This window comes from Takifugu rubripes, chromosome 14 (genome assembly GCF_901000725.2).
Source record: "Takifugu rubripes chromosome 14, fTakRub1.2, whole genome shotgun sequence".
Taxonomy (NCBI): domain Eukaryota; kingdom Metazoa; phylum Chordata; class Actinopteri; order Tetraodontiformes; family Tetraodontidae; genus Takifugu; species Takifugu rubripes.
In genome coordinates this window covers 14,618,573-14,638,227 of record NC_042298.1, presented here as the reverse complement: position 1 = coordinate 14,638,227, position 19,655 = coordinate 14,618,573, and the positions used below count along the sequence as shown (strand labels likewise).

The 19,655-nt window shown below is 52.0% G+C and overlaps 1 protein-coding gene across 1 annotated transcript in view; it reads right to left on the bottom strand.

Annotated features, from left to right (window-relative positions):
• The window catches only part of fat4 (FAT atypical cadherin 4), a 71,766-nt gene that overhangs the window by 12,167 nt on the left and 39,944 nt on the right, over positions 1–19,655 (bottom strand). The window contains 8 exon segments of the mRNA XM_011611004.2: positions 352–456; positions 1,307–5,656; positions 5,831–6,081; positions 7,957–8,137; positions 15,820–15,994; positions 16,966–17,888; positions 18,762–19,112; positions 19,189–19,450. Of these exon segments, the coding sequence (XP_011609306.2) occupies positions 352–456; positions 1,307–5,656; positions 5,831–6,081; positions 7,957–8,137; positions 15,820–15,994; positions 16,966–17,888; positions 18,762–19,112; positions 19,189–19,450 (6,598 nt within the window).

The following is a 19,655-nucleotide window of genomic DNA, read 5'->3' as shown; positions in this document are numbered from 1 at the left end:
CCAAAGGAAGCGACGTATCACCTGATCTCAACTGTAGTTATAAACAAAACAACCCGCTGCATGTGTTTACTGGAAGAAAATCGGGTCTGCTCGCTACATTCAGTTAGCATTCGTAAGAAAAGAATTAGCTCGTTAAGTAATGTGTCAAACGTTACGTCAAAACTTCGAGACCCACCTGTGGTGGTCCGGAAAGGCTGTTAACAACTATAGTTTGCCTGAAATTAGCCCGGTTAAAATAAAAGCTAACTGGCAACAGATGAGGATGTAGCATGAAAGCAAAAACAGCAGGATGAGGCAAGCTTGGATGAAGCAGGGTTCACGGAACGCCCACGGTTTCCTGCTTTTACTCACCGAACGGGCAGTGACAGTAATATCCATCCACCCGGTTCTGACAGGACCCGCCGTTAAAACAGGGGTTACACTCACAGTGATTGATGATGGAATCACACGTTTTGCCTGGATTCACAGAACAACACAAATCAAAATGGATGAGGTGAAGGATGGCACGAGGGGGAACCTGCGGGGGACCTTTGAGCCATCAGGCCCAGACGCTCGGGTCCTTCCGTCCAGCTCCAGAACACACTCCAACAGCAAAAACACTCCTAGAATCTGAAAAGTTCTGTAATGTACAGAAGCTAGAAGAGCCGTTAACATCTGATGTCCTCTAACGTCTGATGGGACGTAGACGCTAATCAGGTTTTCAAACTTGCACAAAAGACATGAGAAGGACGAATGATTCATGCATGAAACACACTCAAAACTAAGGGGTGACGTGCACCTACAGCTGAAGCCTCTGTGTCGGGCTGGACTGATTTCAAAACCAGGCAGAGAACATCAAAAGTTCAGCGTCAGTTAATATGAGACATTTCAGTGACATTAGCCGGCCACCGAGTCCGATTGGATCTTAACAAAGCTGCTCATTTGTCAGCTCGGGGCCCCGATTAATAAATCCTCGTGTATACACTTGGGTTTGTATCTGTGTGTGGTCAGAACTGCTGGACACACACTGAAATGTGATACTGGTGGACCGTGGGGGGAGTCTAGACTCCGGTCCAGACGGGTTCAGCTGTGCATCGCTGTATTTATTAGGACAAACATGGTGGAATGATATACAGCACAGCTGATACCCTCCATGGGCCACCTGAAAAACAAACTACTCTTGGCAGTTTGGATGCTAAAGCTACACCTCAGAAACACTCTGAAGCAAATATCTTAAGTGGCCTCAAACCCACGACAGACTCATCGAATACCCGCACTGAACTCGAGATAAGCCGCGAAAAAAATGCTCCTCCGATGTGTAAATTACCTGCGAATCCGGATTTGCAGAGGCAGTTGAAGCCGCCGGGGAAGTTCTGGCACAGCGCCCCATTCTTGCACGGGTTGGAAAGGCATTCGTTAACGTCCCTCTCGCAGGCCATCCCGGTGAAGCCTTCGGGACAGGTGCAGGAGAAGCCGCCCACCAGATTGTGGCAGGTTCCGCCGTTGTGACAGGGCGAGGGCTGGCACTCGTTGATGTCGGTCTCACACAGAGCCCCCATGTAGCCCGGCCTGCAGCTGCAGGCGTACGGCTGCAGGGGGTGGTTGGAAACCAGGATCACTGGGACGCTTTCTTCAGTCTTCATGTCGGGCCCGACACTCAGACGCCTCTTGCAGCTGCCTCCGTTCTGGCAAGGGTTATGAGTGCACGGATCATAGTCGACTGCATCTATTTGCACCCCGCTTTGCCGATATAAAATGTCTTTGATACTCTGAAAGAATGTGGCCACGCCGCTTGGGTTCACATATTGTCCGTGGCTCCGTTTCACAGCTGCCATTAGGAAGGTTTGATTGTTCAGCTCAAATGCTCCGTAAAGCAGCACCCCCGTACCCAGTCCTGCTAGCTGAGAGTTGGCAATGCGTAGGAAACTGAGGTAGTGGTTGGTCAGGAAGCTCTTCACTCCTTGGGACTGGAGTCGGATCAGAATGCTGTTGTCCACGGTGGCGTTGGTGAAGCCCATGAAGAGGACTCGGGCCGTGTTGCTGACTGAACCGTGGACGCCGTCGCTGCTACGGATTGTTATTTCAAAGGCTCCATCCGTGGAGCGAGCTTTCGAGTTGAGGTTACAGCTTCCAGTAGGGATGCTAAAAAGGCCAGAAGAGGGGGGAATGAGGGAGCAGTGAAACCTGTCCTGAACGTCAGGATCTTGGGGTTTGACTTCTCCCAGCGAGCCCCCAGGGAACATGTTTCCAAAGTAGTGGACAAAGACTTCCACGGACCTCGGCTCTGAGGGATTGTCATTCTGATCGTTTATTTTAACGTGAATTGTTCCCGTCGAGGACATCTGAGGCACGCCGGCATCTTTGATCACCACGGAGAGATAGAAGTCACTGATCTGTTCTCTGTCAATCTCACGGCTAGTGGTTAGCACTCCGTTCTGGCTCAGGCTAAAGTAGCTTTTGGCAGATCCAGAACTCAGAAGGCTGAATAAGAAAGGGCCCTGGTTGGGTGGGAGATCAGCATCAGATGCTGTTAATGTTGTGACAGCGGTGCCGGCCCTTTGATTTTCCATGACCTCAGCATAGGAGGTTGTCAGCGTTGGACCATTATCGTTGATATCTTCCAGGTTCACGATCACGGTGGTGCTTCCGGTCGCAGGAGGTGTGCCAGTGTCCACAGCCAGAACGGTGAGGTTATAGACGGGGGTTGTTTCTCTGTCTAGCGGTGCGGCCACAGACACTTGGCCCGTTTTAGCATTGATAGAGAAAATTTTTTGGTCATACTCTGGAGCAATGGAGTATGAGAACCTGCTCCAGCTCGGGACTGAGTCCGAGTCTTCAGCACTCACAAAGGTCACCAGACCACCGAGTGAGAGGCCTTCGCTGACCTGCACGTCATACAGCTCTTGTGTAAAAACAGGAGGATCGTTAGCATCGAGGATTGTGATATTTACAAACACCTCATCGATGTCGGCTCCTCGGATGCTGCCCGCGTTCTTTGCTAACACCTTCAGCGAAATCTTTTCCTCTTTCTCACGATCTAAAGTACCTGTGACATAAATCTGGCCGGTTGTCCTATTAATGCCAAAACCCTTCTTTCTGCTCTTTCCAAAAATGAGGTAGTACACCACTCCATCATCTCCTTGGTCCCGATCACTTGCGAAAACCTCCCCGACCACTGTGCGTTTTGGAGCGGCTTCAGAGATTTCAAAGTAGTACTGTTTGGAAACAAATCGGGGGACGTATTCGTTGGCTCCTTTTAGCTGAATATTGACGTTGGCGAAGCTGCAGCGCTCTTCGTCTGGGACATTAAAGGCCTTCACTGTTAAGTGGTAGACCTGCTTAGCCTCGTAATCCAAGAAGCCCTGGGTGGTGATGGTGCCCGTGTTGGGGTCTATGACGAACAGATCGCTGTCAGATGACTGGATAACATAGGCCATGACAGCGTTAGCTCCCGAGTCGCCGTCGGTGGCGGTCATTTTGACCACAGTGGTGCCGCTGGGAACGTTCTCCTGGACAACAGGGAAGTACTCGTCCGGCTCGAACACAGGGGGGTTGTCGTTCACGTCAGTCACGTGGACCGTCACGGAGACATAGCTTGTTTTAGAAATCCAGCCGCCGTCGGTGGCCGAAACTCTCAGATTGTGTTGTTGCTTCTCTTCAAAGTCCAGAGGCTGAGCGAGCGCTAACACTCCGCTTCTACTGTTGATGGAAAACAGACCCCTGTCATTCCCGGAAGTTATATTATAGGTGATAACGCCGTTCATTTCTCTATCTTTGTCCCTGGCCGACAGGGTCCTGATTGCTGTCCCCACGGCGATGCTTTCAGGTACAGTGGCTGAGACCTGGCTTTGGGAGAACTCGGGCGTGTGGTGGTTTTCCTCGGTGACGGCGATTCGCACCGAGGTCCGAGCGGACAGAGGAGGATTTCCTCTGTCGGTGGCTGTGACATCCGCGAGGAAGATTTTATTTACATCCGACACGAGGGAGGAGGCAACAGTGATCCATCCACTTGTTTTATCCAGTTTGAATTTGGTAGAGCTGTTGCCTCCCGTTATCAAGTACTCCACCTCGGAATTTAGTCCAAAGTCTTTCTTGTCGTTAGCTACAACCTGTATTAGCCTGGTGCCGACTTTCACGCTTTTAGTAACGGGAGTGAAGTAATTAGGCAAATCAAACTGGGGGGGATTATCGTTGCTGTCTACGATGTTTACGATTACCGTAGTTTCGCTCATCAAGGGTTGGACGGCTCGGTCCGAGGCCGTGACGATGAAGCTGTGCCGATTTATATTTAGGCTTCCAGCACCTGTTGAGTTCTGATACTTTAACGGCTGCTTCACAAATATCTGCCCAGTGCTGGCGTTCATTCTGAAGTACTCTGACTGGGAGCGGATGAAGTAGAAGATCTTCCCGTTGACGCCTTTGTCGGGGTCTGTGGCGGTGACCTGTGTGACCAGCGAGCCCACTTCAGTCAGCTCAGGGTAATCAAGATAATAAGAGGGCCGGCTAAACCTGGGCGCATTGTCATTAATGTCCGTTATAAAGATGGTGACGTCCGTGCTGACCGTCCAGCCGGAGTCGTGGGCGGACACCTTGACGATGTAATGATCCGTGTCCTCTCTATTGAGCGGCCGGCTGACTGTGATGTCTCCCGTGCTTGGGTTGATATTAAAAGGAAGGCCGGTGTCTGCGATTGAATAGCGACTGACAGCGTTGGAGCCGGCGTCCTCGTCTGTGGTGGTGACTCTTGTGACGGTGTAACCGGCTGGGGCGTTTTCAGCCACCGTAGCGCTAAAGATCTTGGAGAACCTGGGAGCATTGTCATTCACATCTAAAACGTTAATTAAGACTCTGACGGCCATGTTTTTCTGAGGCAGTCCCCGATCTGTGGCTTTTACCTTCAACCCGTACTGGGCCACCTTCTCTCGGTCCAGTGGCCTGGTGGTTCTGATCTCCCCAGTTGCTCTATTAATGCTGAAACTGTTGTCCTTGTTGCCGTCGACGATGGCATACTCCAGTTGTCCGTTGGGCCCACTATCCAGATCAAGCGCAGAGACAATGAGCACCCGTTGAGGGGACAGGTTCTCCAGTATGTCAGCCTGGAACGGATCTTTATCAAACACTGGGTGGTTGTCGTTGACATCCTGTATGGTTATTTCCACCTTCCCGTAGGAGGAATATGGCGGGAAGCCCTGATCTCTGGCCTCAATCCACAGAACGTACTTCTGAATGTGCTCATAGTCTAGAGGATGTCTGATGGACAACTCTCCTGACAGCTGATCGATATGAAAAGCGTGATCCAGGTTCCCGCTGGCGATGTAATAGGACAGAGGTCCCCCTCTCATGGAGGATCCGGTGACTGTGGTGACAACGTGGTTGGTCGGCTGGCTCTCTGGGAAGGTGAACGCGCGCTCCTTCAGTTTGATGACCGGGAAACTTCCTCCGGTGACGAAACGGACGGTCACGGTCGTCATGTCCATTTTGGGGTTGGCGCCGCCGTCTTTCACTCGGACCGAGAGGGTGACCTCCGAAGTCCCTGTGAGCTTCTCGTTGGCAGTGATGGCGCCTCTGACGGGGTCGATCTTAAACTTCTCGGAGCTGCGGCCGACCAGAGAGTAGTGCAGCTGGGCGTTGGCTCCAGCGTCCTCGTCGGTGACGGTGACGGCAAAGACCAGAGACCCTGAAGACATCAGTGAAATTCTGGTTTCAGATTTGGGCGGTCGGAACAGAATTCTGTACTTTTTCCAATTATAGGGTCTACGAATTCATACATGCAGTAGGGAGAGATTGTTATTCCCATTCCTTCTTTATTGGGCCCTATAATCGCAGTACTACTTCAAACAGAGATCCAAACCTGCTGCGGTGGAGGCGGGTATATGTGTGACATAAGGATGGTGGTGGAAGCGTGGAGGGTTGTCGTTGATGTCGGCCACCGTCACGGACACGGTGGCTGAGCTGGAGAGGCCCTGCGGCTGCCCCCCGTCTGTCGCCACGACCAGCAGCTGGTAATTGGCCCTCTCCTCCCGGTCCAGCAGCGAGCTGGTGATGATCTGCCCTGTGGCCGGGTTGATGGAGAACTGGCCGTGTCCGCCGCTCAGGCTGTAACTGTGGGAAAGATGGAGGTTTCTGGCATCAGCCTTTAGTCCGTGCAGAACTGCCCTGTAAAACCTGAACTGTGCTCAGATCTGTTGCATTGTGGCCCATAGGGGGCACTGTTTCAACCTTCACGTTTACGTATTCACTGTTTTCTTTTTAATCCAGCACAGTTTGAGGACTCGCTGCCTAGTTTGAACATTTACTGGAATATCCTCATTTATTTTGGGTTCAAATCCTTCTAACATAGCTCTAAAAGAAAGAACAACATCACTAGCTACGGAACATGTAACTTACATGTGTTTTACGTATGCTACCGATGTTGAAAACATAAATAACAACACATAAACCTTAAATTCTTGTGCAACGAGGGGGCACAGTCTTCGGCTGCCAAACAAATATCACGTTTCAGCACGTATCTCACAGGGCTCCCGCGGGACCCAGACGTAAATGTAAACTGACGCATACGTGTACGCGCCAGTGCATATTTTAAAAAGGCTCCTGAAGCGGCGATCCGCTCCAGAAATGGAGGACAAATTGCACAGAAATCTGTGTAAGCAGAGTGGATCCACGGCTTATTTTGACATCATAAGCAACATAAACCATCCACCGACGCTCGTGGTCTGGACCCGGTCCAGGGACAAGTCCACTTTGGGGACTAGCATTTAATGGGCTGTGAGAATCCAAACTAATATCCGAAGGTTTTGGTCTCCATTAAAGGCCTCTAGCCCCTGGAACCCCTGATGGGCACAGCCCACACTGTCATAGATGATTAATATCCTCATTACGGTGTTTTGGGAATCTGGAGCGTGCTGCTGTACCCCCCAATGTGCAACTGGTGGGGCGACTGGAGATAGAGGAGGGGTCAGACCTGAGTCAGCGCCCGGCGTGAGAGGGACCGATCACAAACTCTTTCAAGCTCTCCCATCTCGGGGACGGCGGGTGTGAACCAGCTTGTCGACCAGCTCGCGATGGCGGCACAAACAAAGACTCGGGGTGTTGGCTAAAACTCCCCAGTCTGCTCAGAAGCTCTAAACAATTGCAGCACTGGCCTGGAATTTCACCACACTGGTTAAGGAAAACGATTGGCCGACTCCTTCAGAAAAGCCAAACCCCAGTCTTGAATCAAAGCTAACCCAGAGTGACCCGATTACTCACAGTAGTTACTGGAACAGAGCGACACAGATCTCTGCTGAGTTGTAAAAACGGCTTCATTACTTTATTACTGTCCTTGTCTGTGTGCAATAAAGTCAAATTAGGATGCATCATGCAACGCGCAACCGGCTCCTCCAGACAAAGCTGGGAAAACTCTATGAGGTCATTCCTGTTTATTAGCGAACGGCGTTCCATCTGTCATTAAAAGTTGAGCTAATGCTGAAAACGTTAGAGGGATTTTAGCAAATAATAACATTCACATTTACTTCAGGAAATGGCTTAAAACTACAGCGCGTTTCGCCACTCTTTGTAAAAATAAACCCTCATAAACAGCTTAAGGCTTTAAGTAGGGCACGTCTCACTCGCATGACAATACCGCCATGAAACATGCTAACAGTTTATATTTAGCTTTTTAAAATCACTGGGTGGGTGTAAAAAAAAAAAAAGGAACTTAAAGAAAGTTACTGGTGCCAGAGGTGATGTAAAAAAAACTAGTCACACTAGTTATTTGATTCTGCAGCTGTGTGCAAAAAATATGTTAGCTAGGTTTTATTTTATTGTTTTAGGATTTTATTTAAACATTTGAAACATTGTCTCCTAATGTTAAAGAACCAAAAAGATCTGGATCCCAATTGGAAGTTGTAGCATTTAAACGGGTAAAATCGGGGCTGTTTTCACGACCCTGCCCCTAGTGGCCGGTTTGGGGAATCGACGGCGCTATAGAGGCATTACCTGATGACGCCGTTGTTGCCAACATCTGCATCAGAGCTGTTGACCAGAAGCACATCTGTCCCTGTGGGGGCGTCCTCCGTGATGGTGGTGTGGAAGGAGGAGGCCGTGAACACGGGGGCATTATCGTTGACGTCGCTCACGGAGACCGTCACCGTGCACGTTCCGCTCAGAGGGGGAACGCCTGGAGATGGAGAGGAGAGCACAACCGGGAGTTATTCCCTTAAACCACAGCAGGTGAACCGAAGGCGGAACGCCACACCGGACACACGACTTGTCATTCGCTCCGAGATCAACACGCAACTAATTTGTGCTCCCGTGAGGACGGATCTGACAAATGCTCCCGCTGCCCCTCACTCAGCGCGTCTGCCTGGCCATCACTCTGGGTTTCCATCAGCCCGGGCAGCGCCACTTCAACGCGCACGAATGCAGAACACATCAAAAGGGCTCAATGTCTGTGAAACCAAATCTTCCAGGCGTCCCTTCCTGGGCTCTTGGACCGGCACAGATTTAATTTCCACAGCCAGGAATCTATTTAAAGGTGTGCAGTGCTCAGCGAGTTAAGTCTGTGGAATCTGAGCAGAGAGAAGTGCTATTTTCAGCAAAAATAGGAGGGTTTTTTTTTTCTTCCAAGAGCGCGTGTGATGAAACGGGGCCTGCTGCCCCCCCCCACTACCACCGCCCCCACCGGGGGGGGGGGGGGTTAAATCAATAGCAGATGAACATAAGCTGCAGCACAGAAGAACCAAAAGGAGAAAAAAGAAGAAAATTAGACATCTGGCGATGAGGTGGCTGATTTGACAGCACCAGAGTGAAAACTCACCAATGCTGAAGTAAAACTGTTAAATTATCCGGTAACGAATCGTCCTGATTGTGTTTAATCTGAGAAAGAGAGTTTTAGAACCCACATGTGTAATGTTCTATTATCAGACGCCTCTAAACAGGGGGGGGGGCAGGGCAAAGGAGGACGGAAAGGGAAGAGTATAGACATGCATCATGCTAATATGGCTAATCTGCTGCTCAAAACATTTGTTTTACACGGGGTCACATGTTTATTTGAGGTTGAAAAGCAGAATTTCCACAGGGAAAAGAGGCAGGTGCACATTTTTCTCATCTGGTTTCCCATATTTTTTTTTGTACCCAGAATCAGAAAACCAGAATTCAAATAAACCGCCGACACGTTTCTCCAGGATTGCACCAATTTTTTACAGCCAATTTAAAAAAAACAGGAACCACAACGCGATTTTGAAATCAAAGCAGTTGGAAAAGGGGCAACATTTGCCTCTAACGTGTGCAATGAGAGGACTTTGGGTTCTGTCTCACGAGCCCGGGTTCGGACCTCTTTCCTTGGAGTCTTTTACACTTTCACACCTCCGACACGTCCGCAGCGCTCCGCAGGATTCCCTGTGAGTGCGTCCGCTCCGATACATCAAATGGAAAACACGCCGTCGCCGGCGTTTCTGTATGTGCAGCTGTGGAAAACATCAGATGCTTGAACCCGCGTCCCGCGGGGGCCCGGATTAATAAGAGATAATAAAAAACACTTGGACCGTGGCCACCAGAACCGTCTCTCCACCAGGAGCGTCGCGGAATCAAAACATCAGGCATCGGGGAGAAGCGGGTGATGAGGAGAGGGGGAGTCTCCGGGGACGGGACGGCTCTGTTGCTCCGCCAGCCAGGATTATCTTATGAATAAGATCAAATCAGGACAACACGCGCGCCGGCTTTTTGTGCCAATTCTCCTCTTTGAAGGGGGGTTTATGTTTCGGACGGCGTTCCCCGGAGACGACGCGTTTACAGCGTCGGTGGGACGACGCGTTCCTGTCCCGCTGGTCACGGCAGATGGGAAGAGGGCAGAAATTCCGGCTGATGAAGCGTTACGTAAGTTTCCATCGGATGGAGCGAAGGTGCGACAGCGTGGTTGAAGAAGGGCCTCGAACTCTTCTCTTTTGGATTCCCCCCTAAAAACCCAACTAATAAAAATCAACCGGAACCAGGTCCTGGCCAAAGCCCCGTCCTGTGGCCCCAGACCCGCTTTAGAGGCTGGAGGAGAATTAGCGCGTCACAAATGTTTTTCCAAGCATCCAGAGGAATGAAAATGACCTGCCCGTGGGCACAGGGGCCGAGCGCCCCCCCCCCAGATCCGAGCACCACCCGAGACCACCGCGGCTCCGCGCAGGAGGTGGAGGGGATTCCTCCCAGAATGAGACCCGAGATTTACTGTAACGTTGCGGCTTTCTGATGCGAAACAGACACTTGGCCCTCGACTCGTCGCTGTCCCGGGTTTTCTGGTCGGAACAGAAGTGGCTCGCATGCGTGTTCGGGATAAACAGAGCGGAATTCCAGGAGCCGGAGAAAGGAAACAAACAGAGGAAACAGTAAACATGCTTTTAATTTCAGCACAGGCTCAGAAATCATCCAGCTAATCCGGAGTGAGTCACCGGTGAGAGCCGAGTCCTCCGCAGGTCGCTCGGGCCGCCCAACAACCCGCCGCTTATTCCCAAATACAGGAAACATGGCGCCGCTTCCAAAACGACAAATACTTTTGACTAGAAGAAGATCTGCTGACTCTGCAATATCGGACTACCATTTATGATCCGATAAAATGACAATCTCCCATTTTAAAGTGAGTTCTAATCTATACGTGTCAGATCTACGCAGGCTATACATCGGCGCTCGATTGCGTCACCAAAATGCGACACCTGGATTAACTGATTAACGCCCTCAAAGGTGTCTTTATAATCCACCAGCTGCGACACACAAGAACCAGATTAGATCAACACGAGTCATTCTTGCCGTGTTGTCATGGCAACAGATGACCCCCCCCCACTCCTCCTGGGACGATCCTCTTAATTAAAGAGCAATCCCAGTCTGTCTGTATCGGTCGGGCTTAAAGCGCCCGCGTGGGGAAGCGGCGACTGCGTCCACGTTCTGGGGGGGGGGGGGGGGGACGGATCGAGACGGTCGGCAGCATTGTTTCACCCAACTCCAACGGAAGCAGGCGAAGCCGCGGCTATTGTGTCTGCGGGTCCTGGAAAAGGATGTGATGTCATAACCTGTTTACCGTCCCCGCGCAGCAAACAACCTCCTCGGGCCACCGCTTGTGTGACCTTTGACCCGCGCGTCAGCAGCCCCAGCGGGGGACACTGTTACCAGCGCTAATCCTGAGTGAGCGCAGAGCAAAGCCCCCCCTCCCCGAACACCTTCCTCGGCAAAGACCGGCCCGGCCCCCAGGTCCCCCGACGCCCGTCCCCGCGGTCCTGACCCCCCCCTGACCCCGCCTTCGCTGACAGACTGGGCTCAAACGGCGCATTTTTCACATCTTTGCTGCCGTATCACTTCTCACAGCATCATGTGCAGCCGGGGGGGGGGCTGGCCGATATCACATAACCCCTGGCAGCTGTTGCCCCCCCCCCCCCCGTACCTGCTGCACGGCGTGTTGATAGTTCAGCTCGCTCTTGTTACACGGCGTGGGCTGATGGATACGGTCATCGCCGAACATTATATCACAGCGACTATGCAAATCTATGTAAATGTCAGTTGTCGTCTCCATCAGGGCTGAGACGTTCCTCAGGGTCGCCGGGCGGCGCCGCGGACGCCTCAGCTTGGGTTCGGTTCCGATTCTTAAATGTCATCCGGGCGCTGAGGCCGTAACTGAAGGAGGAGCGGCTGATTTCCTTGGAAATAGCCTCCGATCCGTTCGAGTTTTACCGATTTTGTTGGGGGAGCGACTCCACGGGAGAGGAATGTTCTTCCGGAGCGCCGAGAAATGCCGACACGGACGCCAAAAGGAGCCCGGCGTGGTGCCGGGGTCACCTCGCGCCTCGCGGTTCCAGGCTGTAGTGGCGGGGGTCTGGCGAGGAAATATGCCTAAATTTGGCAATGTGCAACTTGGCTCACCCCTCCTGACGGATGACATCATCGCGCCATGGAAAGAGAGCTGGTGGAAAGTTGCAGAGGGGGGTTGGCTACCGCCTGGTGGCTGCCATGCTCGGTGGTTACTGAAGTATTTTTCCGCTGGCTAGAGCGACTCTGGAGCCTTTATTCTTTCACTCTGGGGTCGGTTTCACAACGACCTCACTTTTTAAAGGGCCCGCGCGGCCCAATTTAGTCACTTAGACTGGCTGACTTTTGAAATGTGATTAGACGTCGTGAAAATGCTAAATAACCTTAAGAGATTAAGGCTGCCGGTGGTTTACAGCGCACACGGCCATGACTCATCGTTCATTTCGACTCTCTCTGAGCTCAGGAGTTTAGCTCAGCGCAGCTTGGAGTGTTTTGGATCAGCACGCGTTGATCTGACGCGAAGGTCCAACAGCGACAGCTGCGTTAGCTACATTAGCGTCGCCGGCGGGGGCACGCGGCGGTCACCTGGACCACGCGCACAGACGTAGAGTCTTTAGGAAGAGTTCAGTCCATGTTTGCGCTCTAAGACCTGTAATTTGTTTGTCCAAAGCGAGGAAGGAACCAGGGAGTTAGCTCACCTCTGTCTGAACATGGTGCCGCGAGCATAATCTCATTTGGAGAGGTTAATCTCTGGTCATCGAGGAAACGGAGCCACCAGCGCCTGACACGATTCTTCCGGGGATTACGCCCTCTTACCTCACTCGTTGGTGTCGAGTCCAGAAAAAACCTGCACCCGGGGGGCAGGTTCTGACCCAGAGGGCGGCACCGGGGTCACGGAGCTGTGAAGTGGTATGGATACCATAAAAGATAAATCCAGGCGGTCCTGGTGATAACCCCCGTCTCCGAGGCCCGGGGGATCCTCCAGGGGAACACGTCAGACCGATGGAATTCAGATAGGTGTTTCTCATCAGAGCTATGCTAACGTAGCCAGCGTCACATGGTTTCACACAGCGATGGAATCTGTCGGGAGGACAAGGGCCCTCCGGCCACATGAGGGTTCCTCCCTCGTTTGACAAACACCATTAAGATTTAATTAAATACAGCACCGCCTCTCAGATCTGGGAATGACACAGTTGGGACAAGGAAAACCTGCCTGCACAGAACTGAGAGAACAGATGACGTGAGCGTCGTTAGCGCTGACGGCTAACGTTACATCTCCGGCGATCCCGTTTGGACGCCAACGACCCCGAGAAGAACCGAGCCCTGAGGGCCCGGCAGCCGACCATCTGCCACTTCCTCCTCTGACCTCCACAGACAGTTTTCTGCGTAAGCCTCTCAACCCGGAGAGTTTTGTCTGGCGCAGACATATGGCGGCTCTAAGCGCCTTATTAGTGTACATTACCAGCAGACAAATCACATTAGCCTCCAACAAGGTGCTGCGGACATACTTTCCAGAGCAGAGTGGGGGTGGGAACACACATGCTAATGAGGATTAATCTGGTTTTTGAATGCCACGTGGTCGGGCGCCACTGTGACAGCCTCGCAGGGGGTCCAGCGCCCACCTCCTGGGAAAGAGGCTAAAGCCGTGCTAAGAAGCAGGTTAGGGCGTCTCCTCTGGCACTTGGGACCATCCTGTTCTCCAGCGTGTTCGAGCACATGTTTCACCCATAAACAGACAAACAAGAGCAACGTCCAAACAACTGGCTTCATTAAAGTGGCAGCTCTGGCGCAGGTTGACCGAGGGAAGATGGATGAATGTGTAAATGTTGGAGACAGCCCATCTGTAGCCAGAGGCTTAAGGCTACATGGTTAATTACGGTTTATGGACTGCGGCTAGATTGTGCTCTTAAGGGAGAGCGTAAACAAGCCACATCATTACTCAGACAGGAGCAGGAACTAGCCACCACCGAAGGCGAAATTGGCATTTTTCTGCGTCTGAGAACCTGTTGCTCTGCGACAAAGCTGCTTTTAATGCGGGCCGACCGAGGCGGTGAAAGGCTTCGGCGCGGGGTGTCCCGCTGCTCCGTTTGCCAAAGACAACAGCGCAAACACAGGTTTTCTCACAGTTAATGAGCAGGAGGGAGCTCGGCGGCCAGGCGATGCCTCCAACACGGCACCGGTATCGCAGCGATTTCAGCAGCTGGACGTTAGCTCATGGAGCCGCATCTGGGCGGCGTTGGGACAAACGTGGTGGGACACGGGTTTATTCAAACACTCGAGCCAGGACAGGAACCTTCCTGTCCTGCTCATGGGAGCCTTGAAGGAGAATGAAGATCTGGCTTTTAAATAGGGACCGTCATTAAAATTCTTTATCTGCTAAGCGGTCGTTTGGCCTCCCTAAAAACTTCCCCTCGCTCCCCCCCCCCCCGCCCCCCCACGGCTTAAAGGACCTACACAAACAGTCCAGCGCCGAGCCGCGACGTGCCAGAAGCATGTGAAAGACGAGGGATTCCGATGCATCAGCCGTAATGGGCGAGGGCCAAGGGATTTACTGTGCCTGCTCTTTAATAAATGCGCCCAAACACGCTGCATGTCAATGCGGCCCCGGGCGGCTCTCACCAGCACGCGCAGTCTCGCCGCGGCTAAAGAGAGAAGCTAACGCTCAGACGTGGAGTCGTAAATACGAACAACAAAAGCAACAAACTTTTTTTTTTTTTTTTCCTGTTAAATGTCTTGGAACTAAATTCGGGTGATATTTGACTTTAAGAAACTGAAATTGCAGTTACATCCTCACAAACTGAACTTTTTGTTTTTTAAAAATCTCAAAGGCCGTTTTTGGATTATTATATAATTTAAAACACGAGATTATTTCTTGATTATTTCGCGGCACCAGGTTAGCACATAAATAGTCTGAAGGATGCGAGTGACGAATCCTCTCAGAACCTTTTTCTCCTCCAGTCTTGGAGTAAAGCTGCTTGAACATGTCAGTCAGGGAGGATACAGGCAGGCGTTAGCATGCTACGGCCAACGTCTGCGGTTAAAAACGGGCCTTGCTAGACAGCAGCGCGGGAGACGTGACGGCACCGGCCACCTCCAGGACGTCCTGCCAGAGAGCGGCTGGGAGAACCCTTTCCCTGCACCGTCTCAGCCCAATTCCTCAAAAAATGTGAGAAAAATGCTCCAGGGTAATTCGTTTTTTGGTAGGTTTTTTTTTTTAGATTTTGATATTCTTCCCCCAAATGCCTCTTTTTTTGGACAGTACCGAGACATCTTGTCAAAATATTTGGAAACTGTCAAGACTTCTAAATCTGGACTTGATGCGAAGCACGAAAAATCCTAATTAGTACGTTCCCTCGTTGGCTAACTTTGTCCATGTGGCACAAACCTCTGGACGCTACAGCGAGCGCGACAATCTGGGCAAATCTATCGCCGTGCGTCGGCAACAGAGCGGGAAACTGAAGCGAGCGTGCAACAAGGTGACCCACGCCAGCGCTCCGATTCTCACCGAGTCAAAAATACCTCGCATTATGTGCGCTCACGTGGTGCGTCCAGGAATGAAACCACCCTCAGACCATGACGGCCGCGCCGCTGCAGCGGGCGCTAACCTATCTTTAAATGGCTAACCATGTGATTTGGCTGCAGCGGGGATATGCATGTGCTCATTTAACTGCACATTAAGTGGCCTCTACGCAATAACAAGTCAAGCTTTTATCTAAGTATAACAAGCCCCGCCGCCGTTTACAAATACATGGAGGACGCCGCTCGGAGGGATGCTCTGCGAGGGAAACGGGTCCAGAGGCGCCCATTATTTTGCCCGGTTAAAAAGCCCCGATGTTTAGGTTCCTGCACCACACGAAAAGAGGCTCGGGAATCACAACGTTGTTTGTTGACATTCCCGTCGCGAAGCTTCCTTTTGCTTCCTGATTACGAAACACTCCTTTTTTTAACCCAGGCCTCAACGGCGGCCATGTTGGGACACTCAGCCCGGCGCCCCCCAACAAACCGCTCTGTAACGTGAACGGTAACACTATAAAATCCTCTTCTACACAGTCCAAGATGGCGACGGCCTGCGGCTCTCACCTGAGTCGGTGGCTGTGATCAGGAGGACGTATCTGCTCCGAGCCTCCCGGTCCACCGTCTGAGTCAGGCTGAGTTGGCCGCTGGACGACAGGCTGAAGGCGCCCTCGTCGTTCCCGCCGCTCAGCATGTAGCTCAGCTGGCCGTTGGCACCTTGGTCGTCGTCTCTGGCGACCACCTGCAAACGACAAAGACGGGAGATTTGAGGAGATTTCCGGGCTCAGATTTCATTTTGTGTGTGTTTTTCATTTCCGGCTGAAGCAGAGCGGCTTGTCTGGAGGAAATCTAGCGGCTGGCAGCCGTTGAGGAGGCTAACGGGGGCTATTTATTCTATTTATGCTGCAAAAGTTGATAAAAATGTTCAGTTTGCATCACCAGAGGGCCACTTTGTCCCACTGTGATGTAACGGGAACAACTCAAATTGTCCGTTTGGGTCTTTCTTGGATAAAATTGTAGCGTAATCACTTAAAAATATGGGAGGCAAAAATTGAATTTCCTCCCCGCACCAGCTCGTGTTTGCTTCCTGCAGCTAAATATAACTGGAAGGAGCCCAGCAGAACCGCCATCTTTCCACTGCCGCAGTATCGGGAAAGTAATTGTTGAGGAGAGAATGTTGTTTATTCCCCTCGCCCAATCAGACTTTTCCAGGGAGTCCATGGTAAGAAAAGCCGGGCGTCTCCATGCCAGGTAGCCGCAGGGCCTCCTAACCCATTAGTCAGCCTCTTAGCCACCCTGGAACCCATTGGTTCTGGACCCATTTCCTCACCAGGTATGCTAGCACAAGCATAAGAAACGACCTTGTCATTGGGAATCAGCTTTTCCCCTCTTTTCCGTCGGCACGGCTCATTTAGTCATCAGGGTGGTCGGAATGTTAATTGCTTCGACGTGCAGTTTAGCCACTTTCATTCAAAGCTCTAATCGTGCGGAGCAAATTACGGCGCATATATCACGTCTTTATCGATTCGGTCCCATTACCCTTGTCCCGCAAAGCAAGACCGATGTGGGAATCGCTCAAACGCCGCTGCTCGCATACCTGCACTTATTAGGTTACTGTTAGAGAAATTTGGTTAAGGTCTTAGCTTATTGGAGGTCTGAGAACTGTCATTCAAAGGTTGTGGACCTGCCTTGTGAGTTCTAATGACATCTAACCTGTAGAATGTTGGTCGGCAGGTTCTCCAAGTTCTCCTGAACGCCGATGGTGTAAGGAGAGAGCTCGAACACGGGCGAGCAGTCGTTGACATCCAGCAGCACAATGTTGACAGTTGCCTGGTCGGTTCTGGGGCTGCTGCCTCGGTCGGCGGCTTGGACCACCAGAGAGTAGGAGGAACGCGCCTCACGGTCCAGCTGCTTGGCAACGGAGATCACCCCTGTGACAGAGTCAATCCTGAAGTCCGAGTTGGTGTTGCCTCCTGGGATGGAGAATCGGATCTGCCCATTGGTTCCCTCGTCCGCATCAGTGGCGAACACCTGGATGACATCAGTCCCGGTCAAGGTGTTCTCCTCAATCTCGATGTCATAGATGTTCTGTGAGAAGCTGGGCGTGTTGTCATTGACGTCGAGGACCACCATCGTCACGTCCATGGTTGAGGACAAAGGAGGTTCTCCTTTATCTGTAGCAACGACTGTGAGGGTGTAGTTGGAGAGCTCCTCCCGGTCCAGTTCCCCAACCAACCTGACATCTCCATCGATGGTTCCAATGCTGAACTTGTTACTGAAGGGTCCACGAAGGGAGTACTCCACATAACTGTTGGGGCCGCTGTCGGAGTCTGAGGCGTGGACCGCAAACACCACCGTGTCCACCGGCGTGTTCTCCTGGATGTACGTCATCTTCTGAGAGGTAAAGGTCGGCGGGCAGTCGTTGACGTCCAAGAGGATGACGGACACCTGGGCGGTGCTTGTAAAGCGAGTCATGGGCGGCGGCGCCAGGTCGTTGACCGTGATCACGAGGTTGTAGAAGGACTGGCTCTCCCTGTCCAAGGCCTTCTGAGTTTTGAGGACTCCGTCCTTGGTGATGATAAAGTGGCTTTGAGGGTCACCAGATGCAATTCTGTACAAGAGCTGCGCGTTTGGACCTGGAAACCCAAGAAAATAAGCAGGAAGTCAGTTCTGATTAACGCTGCTCGGACTCAGAACAGGTGGAAATCGTAGCCGCGTCACCGGAGCAAAAACAAACAGTATCTGCATTATTGTTTCATGACCTTGGATTTTAAAAAAAGTGGGTTAGATAAGCAGCAGATGACATGTGGTGATATTTTTAGTGCTTGTTGACCATTGTTCCACATCTTCTGCCCGTGTCTGAATCAGATACTTAAACACGTTATCAACTTCCATTTCCACAAATTGTATATTTTGCTGTTGTTTCTGTGCTGTGAACTAAGAAAATCCCCTCGATCGCATCATTAATTTGAACAAAACGGCCGCGTCAGATGAAGCGGATGCCTGAGGAGCCCGATGCTGAAATCTGGCCTAAGCTGCTGTTGCCCCCCCCTCCCCAGAATGAGCTTAAATCGAGCGTCGGTAATTCAACTCAACGGGGTATTCAAGTGGAACGTTCCGGCACCTTCCCACACTCCCACATGTATTTACAGTACACAAGTAATCCCTTATCAGAAGCTTGAGAGCTACTTCCATCCCAGTTTGGACTACGCCACCAGGGTCGCGTTCTGGGGGGTGGGAGGTCAGAGCTTAGGAAGCTCTAACAATGGCCGTGTTTTATTTTAACGGAGGAAACTATACGTGAGCGAGGACGCTGCCAGTCAGATACGGTGGATGGCGGAGGGACATGCCAGACTCCGGCTGAGAACGAAACAGGGAATTTTCCAGGAATGTAGGTCACGATAACCACCTTAGGTCCAGTAAGCTGCAATTACAGCCCTTCACGCCAGGTCCCCACTTCTGAAGATTTGGACCTCATCAGGTTTCAGTGTGTTTGCTCGCTTACGTACCGTCGTCGGCATCGCTGGCCCCCACCGTGACGATACTGGATCCGACCGGGAGGCTCTCGGACACCGACGTGCTGTAGACGCTGGTGTTGAAGGCTGGCGGGTTGTCGTTCACATCCAGGACGTTGAAGTACACCCTCACCGTGCTGGCCTGGCCGCCGCCGTCCCGGGCCTTGGCGGTCAGGATGTAGAACTGCTGCACCTCGTAGTCCAGCGGCCGCGTCACGTTGAAGACCCCCGTCACCGGGTTCAGCAGGAACGTCTCGTCCTCGTCGTCCTCCTCCAGCGAGTACGTGACCTCGCCGTTAATCCCCGAGTCAGAGTCGCTGGCCAGGATCGCCGCCACGATGGAGCCTGCGAGATACGAGAAGTGAGTTGACCGACCCGGTTAGGAAGACCTTCGTGGTGATGCCGACCAACCGGGACTTACCAGCTGCCATGTCTTCAGGAATATCAAAGGAGTAGGTGGCCCGGGAGAATTTGGGCGAGTGGTCGTTGACGTCCTTGACCGTGATGTTCAGCCTCATGTCAGATGACTGCTTCCCATCGTCCGCGCGCACAAGCAAGGAGTACTTGGAGCGCCGCTCCCTGTCCAGCTTCTTGGTGGCGATCAGATCTCCGGATTCAGGATCGATCCGAAAGCTGTCGTCTGCCCCGCTGATGATGGTGTAGGTCACCAGAGCATTCGGACCCTGAGAAGAAAAGACAAACACCTCATGTTTCCCTCTCAGTTCCAAAGGAAAAGGCTGCGGGATGGCGAGATCCGAGCGTTCCCAGGACACGTTCCCATGTTTAAAAGCATCAAAGCCACCCAGGACATCAGCAAATCAGATTGGTTAGCGCATGTCTGGAGATCAAAGGCCCCTGAAGGACGCCGTCCATGTTCACCTCTTCACG